General features: G+C 41.5%; 1 protein-coding gene across 1 annotated transcript in view; it reads left to right on the top strand.

Moving 5' to 3' along the window:
* The window catches only part of MBD6 (methyl-CpG binding domain protein 6), a 32,741-nt gene extending 20,628 nt beyond the window's left edge, over positions 1 to 12,113 (top strand). The window contains exons 9-12 of the mRNA XM_018569548.1: positions 1,325 to 2,062; positions 7,244 to 7,296; positions 10,451 to 10,526; positions 11,872 to 12,113. Of these exons, the coding sequence (XP_018425050.1) occupies positions 1,325 to 2,062; positions 7,244 to 7,296; positions 10,451 to 10,526; positions 11,872 to 11,943 (939 nt within the window). The 3' untranslated portion in view covers positions 11,944 to 12,113. The remainder of the gene's footprint in view (positions 1 to 1,324; positions 2,063 to 7,243; positions 7,297 to 10,450; positions 10,527 to 11,871) is intronic.
* The last annotated feature ends 766 nt before the right edge of the window (positions 12,114 to 12,879 follow it).

Below are 12,879 nucleotides of genomic sequence, written 5' to 3'. Positions count from 1 at the left end.
CATATTTACCGATCCTCCGCTTGGCCACACGCAGAGCCGCTATCATCTTGAAACTGACAGGATGACAGCATCTCTCCTCCCAGCTCCGCCATCGTGACCCCTCTCCTCACGCTGGGCCATTCTGACAGCAGGCAGCGCTCCCTCCTCCGCGCAGGCAGGGGAGACCAGCGGGGATCCGAGGAGAAATGGAAAGGGCAGGAGAAGCGCTCAGATGCTGGCTATAATTTTGTAAAGGCCACCGACGTAAGGCTTACTGACGTGGACAGCTGCAAGCGGTTGTGTTCCGCCGTAAGCCTTACATGGTTTGGCAGTGAAAGGGCAAGGAACAAAATGAACTGAGCTTCTGAAAAGAAACAAAGTACTTTCCACTGTGAAGCTTGAGGATGAATTACTCCACTGTGCCTGCAGGTACAGAGGTCAGTAGGAGCTCATTGTAAAGCTTATTTACTGCTTAAAAAGAATATGTATATATTTGAATGACCATGAACTAGCGGTAAATAATTTTTTTTATGGGTTAATCTTTTCATTTAACTTTACCCTACTAAACTCCTTAGCGTTAGCCCAGGGTGGTTACTTGGGCTCAACGTTAACACAAAAGAGGCTGGGGTTCTTCAAAATGGCAAGCGGAGGGAGGACTCTGAGCAATTCTGGGTTTGCAGCTTCCATATTCTCGCCACTGGCATTCAGTAATGTAAATAACTGTCAGTACTCAATTTGTTTGGCATACACGCACCTAGGATGTTCCTCCATAAACAGTGATAAACACAGTTAACACATAATTGGGTATCACCATATACAATGGAGTGAGAGGAATGAATCTAGGGCCATTATTTATGGCCAACTATAAACTGTGCATAGAATAATGTGCAGAGATAAGCACAGTGTAAAATTTTGAATGCACCTGTATGGAAGTCTATGGGCCCATTCTCTCAGCTGCGCCTGGCAGCGTAATGTTGCACTGTGTGCAGCAATGTGTAAATAAAATGTCACACCTGTGTCTAAAGCCGCACATTTTCTGAATGTTTTTCTATAGAAAAAATGCACCCCATGAAGATTAAAGGAAATTTTCATCTTTTCTATTTGTACATTTGTTTTAGAGGTCTTTATGCTCGGCTCTCCTGCAGGCTGTTAAAATAGAAATATTATATAGCAAGAAACTGTTTACTGCTTTATTAGTGACATTGTATTTATCTAAAGCTATACAGTTTCATACCTTTAAGGCGCAATCTATGAAAAAGTTGACAGGAAATCCCCCTTATTGGTGCATTCCAGGTTCATTTTTGAATTCCTCACCATTTGAATTTCTTTTTTTTGTTTTTGGCAGACACATTCAATGTCAGAGAAAGAAGTCAACTCTTCGTCTCAGCCAGAGACCTGCATTACACCCACATCTCAGCCCCCATCAATCTCTCAACAGCCATCTGACTCCAATTTCCCTTCCCAGAGACCTGATATGACTAACAGGTCTCAGACTTTGCCGCTGCCCTTGTTGCGACCTGGTTCCTATGTCTCCAACACCTCAAGTGCCTTTGAAATTGGACTTATCCCCAAAGGCTCCCCATTTCAGGGACCAGTCCGAACTGACCTTCCCCCGGACACACCTTCTGATCCCCCAAGAACAGATACATTATCCCAGTCATTGGATCCTCCCTCTGAGACAGAACCAGAAGCATCTCCACTGAAAAGGTGCAGGATGCTTACTGATGCTGTAATTTCCTCTGAAGTCCCTAACGGAGCTTCCCCAAACCTCCCATGGATGGGTTCACCTCATCCACCCAATACGTCAAACCTTCCTGAAAGAGAACTCTCTAAGGGTAAAGAGCGAAGCTATAGGTTCAATGGTCGCTCCCGAGGAGAGAGATCTTATGGTCGTCGACCCCGTGGTGATAGGCTCTCCAGTTCACGGCACTCGTACTGGAGATTCAATGGAGAGGAAGCCACACAGAACGATGGAGAAGAAGCAGGTCACAGTCAAGATCTGACCCAGCCTGTGCTGGCAATGTCTCCATATTCTCACCATTGGCAGGAAGAGGGAGGACAGCCCAGGGAGCAGGAGGTGGATGTATGTATTGTGTGAATGCATATGTTTGAATTGCAGATGTATATTGTTTGTCTACAGAATTGTTTGTTTAAAATGTTGTTATATTCACAACTGCCAATTTTGATTAAGTAGCTGATCCATCACTTGGAAGTTCAAGAATGACTTGCAAGACCTGAATGCATGTCCAGATATATGCTTTTATAGGTTCCTGGAAGCAGAAGCTGGTCTTAGGTCACAGCAATGGATCACAATGGAACTTACTGGAAGTGGTGCATTGGGGGAGTCTTGGAGAGAAGAAGGAGATGAGTAGATATACCTAGTCACCTCACTCAGTTTTCCTAATCATTTCTTGTACTTCAAAACAGAGAGTCTTGAAACATGATCAGTCTAATACACATTTGACATTAGCAGCATAACTTTCAATTTTCAGGTAAGCTGCAGACATGGATGAATTTGCTTGTTCCCTTACAGTTCAGTGAAACAATGCTTTATTCCTCCTGAAAAGTGAAGTGATTACAAGCAATTGTCTCATGTATGCCTCCATACCTCATAGTAAAGCAAAGAAAGTGTGAAAAGTGCTAAATTATTGCTTATTCTACAAAGATATTTTATAATAGCCTCTACAGATTTGTTGGTACCCCTAGAAAAGTTTATAAATAATTGGATTATAGTGATGCTAGCAGTATACTTATGCAAAAGCATTTTTAAAAAGTTGCCAAAAAGGGTTTTACTTATCTTTCTCTACACCGATTGCTCCCGTCTGAAGATCTGAAGATTCTCTAGCGGCTGAGCAGCATAATGGGGAAGGCACATGCACGCAGTAGAGCGGCCGGGAGAAGAGGCGAGACTCAGTGTAAGTCAATGCACGCAGCGTGGACAGACACCGTGGGACACGGAAAACACAGCAGTCAGCGCTGGATCAGAGATCAGCACCAGTGCTGGAGGGACTCCTGAAAACTACTGGAAAGAAGAAGAATCATCAGATCAACAAGCATCATTTAAGGATGGGGGGAGGGATATTTTTGCTTTTAATGTCACTTTAAAATCCATGGGAGTGTAGCCACCCTCCCTGGACGTGGTCGCAATAGAAAAATCAGCCCAGGATTGAACAGAAGGATAGTGCTAGTGCATATGACAGACAGAGTCAGGGGAAAATATTTACAGTTGAAAAAATTAAGATTTCAAAGAAAAGGACACTTTACCTACTGTGAAACATGGAGGAGGCTTGGTTATGTTATGAAGTTGCTTGCTCCATCTGGCACGGGGTACCTTCACTCTGTTTAGGGCACAATGAAATTTGAAGACTATCAAGGAATTCTGAAAGGCACCGTACTGCCCAGTGCCAGAAAACTCAGTCGCAAGTCATGGGGTATCCAACAGGATAATGACCCAAAGCACAGTTAATAGCACTCAAGGATGGCTGAGAACAAACCATTCGACTGTTCTGAAGTGGCCTTCTATAAGCCCTGATCTGAATCCTATTGAACATCTATGAAAGAACAGAAGCATGCAGTCTGGAAAGGGCACCCTTTACCTAAGACATCTGGAGCAGTTTGATCAACAAGAGTGAACCAAAAAAACTGTTGTCAGGGGCAGAAGTCTCACTGAGACCTACAGAAATCGCTTGTTTGCTATCCTGTCATTTTTGTGGGTTATACATACATACATACATACATACATACATACATACATACACACATATAACCCACACACACAGCGTGAATATATATGTCTCAAGAGTTTATGTAACATGTACAATTTCAGGCCTTTATTTTATTGCTAGGAAATAATAATTTGTTCATAAACTCAACAAGAAGGGAGGCATACCAAGAAGCTATATCATAAGAAAAAATAACCACTTTAGCAGCGGCTTGTCCAGATGTTTGTCTATGCCTTTTTCCTGACAAGTTTAGAGTGCATGCTGTTACTTTATATAAGAATTTAAAATACTGTTATGCTACTATGTAACATTTATTTAAGCGTCATAACATATCTAATTATAGCTTTGTATTAATGTTATTTATGGCTAAATTACAGTTTAATTGGCCTATAGTTATCCACATACATACAGTGTGTGCGCGTGTATATATATCTATAAAGATAGATCTATATAGATATTTACACATACACACAATAAGTTACGTTTATTTACAGTATTTTGCGCTCCATAAGGCGCCCTGGACCATAGGACGCAGGGAGGTTCTGTGACAGGTTCTGTGACAGCAGCTGTAGTTAGTGACAGCTGAGACAGTTGGCGCTGTGATTACAGCGCCACGGTCTCGGTGATCACACAGAGCAGACGAAGACCGGACGTTCTTCGTCTGCTCTAGGGGCTCTATGGTGAGATGCCCAGAACAGCGGGGGCCCCCTAAAACCACAGCGGGGGGGTGCCCCCTGGACATGATCGCCGCCACTCGGTTTGATACACGTGATCTGATTAGATCACTTGTATTAAATGAGCAGCGGCTCCCACTGTACATTTAGCTCTGCTTGTCTAGAGAAGGGCTAAATGTACAAAAAACTACTCGCCTGGCGCCCGAAACTGCACGTCCCGGGCGTCGGGCGATAGAGATTCACTCCATAAGACGCACACACATTTCCCCCCCCCCGCCTTTTTTGGGGGGGGGGAAGTGCATCTTAGGGAGCAAACAATATGGTATACACACACAGTGGGAACTGTAGCTTGCAACAGCAGTAACTGTGAATTAAGGGAACGTAATTGTAGGTTCTCACTCAGGGCAAGACATGACCTGAAAGAGAGCAATTGCTGGATACCATGGCTGACACCAATAGCAAGCCCTGGCATAGTGGTGCACACAGAACATTTCAATCTTATCTATTGTTTCCAACTTTTACTGCAAACCCTTTCCTGTAACATATTGAAGTATAGAAATGTTATTGTAAGCCATGCCTGTGTTTGAACTTAGAGCAATGGGAAGCTAAAATAAGGGTTTATCTGTCCATGACTACATTTGTATATTCAGCAAGAATAAGTAAGTTACAATGTAAGCTGTTAAGCCATGTCATTGTGTATGTATACATTTTAACCATCCTCCTTTTTTTAATTTGTTAAAAAGCGCATTGAAAGTGTTGGGGTTTTTTAAAATCTATTCTATAGGTGCGCAAAAAATACCTGTTGATCCTGCCAGATCCTAATAACTTCCCATTCTTGTTTTCCTCTGCTGACTGTTCTGAGTTAGCATTGTTCCCAGCTTTCTCTGTGGATTGAGACATTTCTCCCTATGTTATGGAGGAGAGGGGGAAGTGTTCTGTAGCCCTAAACACTCCCTGTTTTAGGTTATGTGTACTGCTTTAGCTGTCTATTGATTTGTAATATTGGCTGTTCTTGTGATATACACACACACTTCTGCTGGTTAATAAGATCCCTTTGCTATATCCTGGTTTAACATTACTGCGTCCTAGGTGTGCTCACTGGACAGAATTGATGATGCTGTTATATTGTCCACAGAGAAAGCTGGAGATGGAGATGTGACATAGGAAACAGCATTGCTGAAAAATGTTCCTGTTTCTCTTTAGTAGAATGTACTGGTATAAAAACACTTTACATATTTGTGCAGAATCCAGGGACATATGGCAATATGTAACACTCATTTGTTGTGTTAATTACCTTCAATCCAAAACAAAAGAATGGATGTTTTATGTATACATTTGCAAGAACTGGGTCACTTTCATGTACTTGAGCACTTTATTTTCAATGTATATGCCTTTTCAGAATTATAGCGGCTGCCATGGCTTACCGCCTTCTGAATATGCAAGTTTCCTGGCAGCCTTTGAGTCAAAGTAATATTAAAGTCAAAAGGATTTTAAGCTATGTCAAATGCTGATGAAATTACAATGGATGCTGCTCCCTGAGATTTAAGTTTTGTTTCCTGCAAAATCAGCCGGTCTCCTGAGCACTGGTCCTGAATTCCTGTTTTAGAGTGACTCCGTTCTCAAGCAGAGTGCTATGCAGCCACCCTTGTGTGCGCTAGTAAGCTGTATGTGTCTCCACAAACACCGCAAATCAAGCTACTACTCGGCCCACTGGCCCCCTCCTACCTTCTCCAAGCTAGTAGATGAACAGTTGCTGGAGTCTGCACTGTCCTTCGTGATCTTGTACTAGACGGTAATTCAAGTAGATTCCATCGCACTCCTGACCGGATATAACCCAAGATAATGGGTGCTGAGATGACAGCAGATGCCTTTGCAGATCAGTATCACGTAGTAGAAAAGTCACTCGCACTCCAATGAGAATTTTAGTCAATGTTCTTTATTGACAAAAGAAGCAAGGCTTCGGAACCGTATAGGTCCCTTCTTCAGGCAAACAAATTGACTTGTACTGGACAGATAACTCAGGGAAGCTGAGCTGAGAGACTTGGAAACAGCTACTCAGAAACATGATGATTTTAATTGTTTGGGGATAAATATAACAATGCTTTGCTGGTCAATGAATATTTGTTTGATCTGGATTCATTATTGAAAACGTTTGAGAGTTTAATACTGCTTTTTAGTGACTTTAAACTCAGGAGTTATATCTTAAAAATGCTTCCAAGTACCTGAACTATTAACAAATATGTATCTTATTTGTGTATCACTCAGCTGTAGATCCTCAAATCATCTCTGAATTGGTGCTGACACTGTCCTTCCTTCCGAGGGTGGCTACTTTTGTTCCCCATGGTCCCTGTGTGTGTTGTAAAGTTGCCATCGCTCCAAGCTGATGGACTAGAATCTCATGTTTAGTTTACTAATTTGAGCTGGGAGCGGTGGCTACTTTACAACACACACAGGAACCATGGGGAACAAAAGTAGCCACCCTCAGAAGGAAGGACAGTGTCAGCACCAATTCAGAGATGATTTGAGGATCTAGAGCGGAGTGATAAACAAATAAGATAGATTTTTGTTAATATTGAAGGTGCTTGAATGCATTTTTAAGGTTTACCTTCAGAGTTTAGTGTCACTGACCTGGAACAAGCATGCAGATAAGACAATGGAGCCAGAACTCCTGTCTTTCATACTTGCTCTAGATCTGTAACGTAGAAAGCACAGAAGCCTCTAGATTGGCATGACAGTCAGTGAACTGGTATATTCATGAGAAATCAGCAATATACTTACTACAGGTTTCCTTTTCTATTTATTATTGTAGACTAGAAGGCTGAGTTGATGATTTTTGTTATGTAAATTGAACTGTTCTGTGATCACCAGGTGCCACCCCAGCTGCTGAAACGCTCCCGGCGTGGCAGAAGAAGAGGCCAAAAGTAAGTTAAATTGTGTTAGTAATATGTCAATAATATATTAGGGATGCACCAAAATTTCAGTCGCCAAAACATATTGGCCGAAAATGGCACTTTTGGCAAAATGTCAAAAGTGCCATCTTTCGGTCGAAATTGCAGTGCATCCATGGTTTCTGTCTTCCTCGCTGGGTGCTGCTCTGTGTCCCCTCTGACACAGCATTGAGGAGAGAAACTGTTGCAGGAGGCTTGGAGCAGTCGGCCGTCGAGGGAGACCGAGCTCTCCTCCCCACACTGCCCCACCCAGCCTCCTATGACAGCGTGTCAGGATGAAGAGCGGGTACAAACACTCAGTGATTGCTGAGTGTTTATAAAGCATCCGAGCTTTCTTTCCTCCCCGCAGGGCGCTGCTCTGTGTCCCAGCCCGGAGGAGAGAAACTGTGACAGCCGGCAGAGCGCTGCGAGAAGTGCGATGTGAGCGGCCGGCGTCTCACCTCCCACATTGCTCAGCCTCCTATCACAGTCCAGCAGAGCGGTGTGTGGGCGGAGACAGCTCACGCTGTCAGAGGAGGCTGAGTTCTCCCTGCACCGCTCGCTCAGCCTCCTGTGACAGCGTGTCAGAGAGGAGAGCCAATGCAAACACTCAGCGATCAGTGATTGCTGAGTGTTTGTAGATAATTGAGGACATTGCATGTTTACTATATCCTCAATTATGAATGAATGGGAAGTGATCTACATCACCTCCTGTTCATTCATGATTGTGGTTATAGTAAACACGCAATGTCCACAAGTTAAGAATGAACAGGAACACTCATAGAGGATTCCTGTTCATTCATAACAGGGGTTGCAGAAAAAGAGATCGAGGACTCTGTGTTCTCAATCTCTTTTTCTATTTTAAAAGGGAAATATCAGGGGTCTGTTTAGACCCCCAATATTTGCCCGAAGCCCCTAACCGTAAAGTAAATTATTAAATTATTTTAAAAAATAAAAAGTTTATAAAAAATAAAATATTTGAAAAGGTTTTTATTTTCGGTTTTAAAATGTTAATTTTGGGGCACCTCTTATATTAGTACAATAGCTCTTGAATGTAAGTGATGGTGTATTTTCATCAAGCACACATTTTTGTTTTTATAATTGGATTGTTTGCCTGAGGTTTTATTTATTTATTTGAGTTTTGTTTGCTTCAAGAACCAATTCTAAAAACCGTGTTTCATATACCGTACTTATTTTTAGATCCTCCCTCCAGTGATTATCACTATACCTGGGAGTGTGGTCAGCATCCCTTCTGAACATCTGTTGAGAGTAGACTGATAGGCGGCCTTGAGCAATAGAAGCAGGGAAGCACAATCACTGCTGTGCACTGTTATCCAAGGCTGTATATGTTAAGAACGACTATGTCTTGCCCATGTGCACATATATATGCAGATAATACCGAGGCAAAGTTACCATTTAAGCAGATATTACATCTGCACAAGGGCCTTCTGGGATGTAGTAGCCCGTTTATGCTAGATGTGGGTGGAGTGGTTTTGATCCCCTCCCACTGTCACATAGACTAAGACATTGCTCACCTTTAGTGTCAGGTAGATGCAAGATTAGGGCACATTTTTCATGATATCCTAACCATTCTTGTGGCTTCAAAAAGGCAGCGAGCATTTACTTCACTTACTATCTGACTGAGATATGCAGAATGCTTCTCCTATTTCCACCATTTGGACTGTATGGGAAAGGGGTATTTGTTGTATAATCCCTGTTGGATATTCTGCGCAATTAGAGAATTAAGGGTATTGTAAGGACCACTCATTGTCTGTCCTATTTATACTAGGGCAGTAGTCAGATAGGAAAGCCAAAAAGTGGTCTTGCACAGGAGCCTTTTGGTGACTGTCCTCCACTGCATAGAAAGAACGTGTTTAAATAATGAAGCTTTTATGGAATTTGTATTCATGCATACATCCTTACATCTAGTACATCCAGTTTCTTTGGATAGCGTAGGAAGGAACAGATCCTCTGTCAAATTTTTACTGCAGTTCCTGTTAGGTAGATTTTCCTAATCGGAAAACCGGATTAAAAAATGAAGGCTCACACCCTTCTCATTCTATAAAAATAAAATAGGCTTTAATTTAGTTCCCCCACCTAGACATATTACAAAATACATTTTCTTTCATTTTTTTTTTTAAGCTCACACTCTGTTTTACCTGAAATGTGATCATTTGGTTTCTAGCTGCATGTTTTAGGGACCTCCAGTCATTTTAACAATTATCAATAAACTTGCATAACATCTGGCTATGTGCTCATGCCTTTTTGGATTGAGACCTGCAGCATTATCTGCACTGAATGTCGCACATTCTTCACGGCAATAGCTACTTTCCATGAGAAAGTGACCAGGAGGGTTCACAAGCAAACAAGCTGTGTTAGTATTATAAATTAGGATCATTTTTTTTTTTAAAGAATATATTTTTCTTTATTTGATTGCCTTTCATATACAAAATCAACATCCAAGTTATACGAAAAATGACAATAGCACATACGTCCAACAACTATTACTGTGTTTATTGGTAATTTCAGATGACACGAATATTTAAAAGCGATTACCTCGTGAACTATCCCATTGTCATTACAAAGTACACACTTATGGAACTCTTATAACACAAAACATAGGTATTAACTACCTCTAAACCCCCAACATAAATTAGGATTATTGTGTTTTAAGTAGGATAAAAAAGGCACACTATTGGTTCTGGGCCCTACTATGGGTACAAACCACAAACAAATAACTCGTATGTGGTATGCCCATGCACATCAGGAGGGGAATTTATTTGGGGAGGTTTGGTGGTGGGTCACTTATTTATTTTTTTAAATGTAATATTTTGGCCAAGTTTCTCTTTAGTTAAAAAAAAATAATCAGGAGACATCCATAAATATTTACCACCATTTGAAGGCCCAATTTGTCCCAAACAAAACAAGGTATAATTCAACTGGATACACCAGGTAGTTACAAAGATATCTACCCTTTTGCTAACGCATTCCAAAGTTGCAAAACTGGGTTCAAGAATTAAGGGGTTTTTTTTTTACGGACATCATTGGTTGGTTAGGATGTGTTTTGCCTTGAGCTCTCCTTTTAAAAGCATTGACATTCATAAACTGTAGCAGTTCCCATATTGATACATGACTGTTCTGATTCCAGTTCACAGAGGATGAATTCTCGCCTAGAAGACGTTCCTGCAAAATGGTCAAGTGTGGATCCCGCTAATGGATTAAATGTAAGCATTGCTCATATTTTTCCATCAAAGAAGTCAGCAATTGGCAACCATCAACAACGAGCACTGTCATTTTGTTTACACTGGCTTCAAACTTTACCATACGTATGTGTGTCACATCTCTCTTGGGAACCCCATCTGCCACATAACATGTAATGTTGCGTCGTTATGTCATTTGTGTGGTAACTCACTAGGGATCAATGAAAAGAGAAAAGGCTGCTAAGTATAAGAAGACTGATGTTGGCTGTTGACTTGTCGTTTTTGTCCCTAGAAAACATCTTCTGTGCATCCCCATGGTCCATATTTAAGTTTGCTACTCTGGCCCTTGACTTTCCACCTTTGGGGCTAAACCCTGCTTTTTTCTTTCATGTCCATTGAGGGACACATAAAGCCTTTAACCTTCGGGTTATACTGCTGCCTACAACATCATTGGACAGTGGCAAGCAAAAAAACTGTAGGTCAGTCCAAGATAACCCCATCCTGCTATCAGTATGTCTCAGATGTGAGAGACAAGACTCTCTCACATCTTCTACACCAGGAGATTGAATGATGTTTTGGCTGAGCCACCTACAGATGGTTGATAAAGAATCCAGTGCACTCTTTTGCGGACCGCAAAACATCATTCAATCTCCTGTTGTAGAAGATGTGAGAGAGTCTTGTCTCTCACATCTGAGACATACTGATAGCAGGATGGGGTTATCTTGGACTGACCAACAGTTTTGCGGTCCGCACTCTTTTTTGCGGACCGCAAAAGAGTGCACTGGATTCTTTATCAACCATCTGTAGGTGGCTCAGCCAAAACATCATTCAATCTCCTGGTGTAGAAGATCAGGTTCCTGCCTTTCCTGTCAAGACGCACAATACTACATTTGCTAGTGCTTCTTGGGATTTTCTGAATCTTGCAACAATTTCCCAGTCTTGCATGGCTGGCATCTAGTTTTCTCTTTACACATTCTCAACGTCTCTAAAGTTCTATTAGGTGGATGTTTCAGCCTCATCTAATGCCCCATTTGGACTGCTTTTGGACGTTTCAAGGGTACACAAAGAAAGAAAATAGGGTTTTTGTACTCACTACAGTTTGTCAGTGTCCATTCCTTATGTTGGCATTATACCCCAAAATTAAAGACTTCTTGTGTCCCTCAATAGACTCCAAGAAAATAATTTCACGGTGGATACAGAAATTCTATTGTTTTTACTTTTGAAATTGTAATCAGTTTGCTGCATGTATAAGTTTCAGGATTTATAATTGACAAAGTTTTGTATCATGAACCACAAATTTAGTTTTTTGACCCGCTGATATTAGTCGACTGGTTAGAAAGACTGATTCTTGTCTTCTGTTGTCTCACAGGCTGAACGTCCCATTGTCCGGCAAAACAGGCCTGGCCGTCCTGCCAAGAACAGAAGACGGAGGATGATTTAGCATATTTTAGCCAGTTTTATTACAATACCATATTCGGCAGACCTGTATCTGCACTCTTCACCTCAAAGGCACTTCCCATATCCTCAGACAACCTTACAGTTTAGTCTGCATACAGCTAGCTAGAGATTAGAATTGATATTTGTCTTTCCCTGTAAAAGAAACAAACCATAACAATCACTCTTAATTACACACTGCACTGGTCAGAAACCTTCCCACCCCTTGTCTGTTCTCCATCGTGGCTTTAACTTTGTACTCAGGTGTGTTAAGGGAGCTTTGGATCTCTGAGAACCTCTTAAGGTAGATATCAAGAATAACAAGAAAAGTCTGAAATGTATTTATCCACCAACATCTGTGTTTAACAGGCCCCAGACTTTCTCCTATATTGCATATGACTACTGGTATAGAGGTTTTCATAGTCACTTTTCCATCTCATTCTGATTTATATATTAGGATATATCTTTCACAATTTCACATGATCTTTCACAATGCAAACTGGCCCCAGGAGAATCGGTATTACCAGAACCTTGACAATATGGAGACTGCAGCACCCAGCATGCTTCATTATCTCTGTTTACTAGAGAAGCATACCGGGCTCTGCAGCAAGCTGACTGGCTATCTTCACCTATTCCTTATCACTAGATTGAGCCATACAGTGTTCCACTGGGCTCTCAAAAGCACAAACTGCACGTACTTACTTGCTCTTGGTCATCCATGACACTAATTTATTTTCTGCCGTATGTAAGCTCTTGCCTGCATCTTCTGCAACATGTTAGAAATGGCTGTCAATTGTCTTGCTCTGCTGTCCTCTTATCACTGTTATTGTTTGTCTCTGGTGTAATTAGCTGCTATGCAGTGGCCACATCACAACATTTAACCAGCCATTTTATTTGGACGGCTATATGTGTAGAGTTTTAGCGATAGTACACAACTGTTTTA

This window comes from Nanorana parkeri, unplaced genomic scaffold (genome assembly GCF_000935625.1).
Source record: "Nanorana parkeri isolate BGI_ZX_2015 unplaced genomic scaffold, ASM93562v1 scaffold35, whole genome shotgun sequence".
In the NCBI taxonomy this organism is placed as follows: Eukaryota; Metazoa; Chordata; class Amphibia; order Anura; family Dicroglossidae; genus Nanorana; species Nanorana parkeri.
The sequence above is the reverse complement of the archived record's forward strand: the minus strand, read 5'-3'. Positions and strand labels throughout refer to the sequence as shown.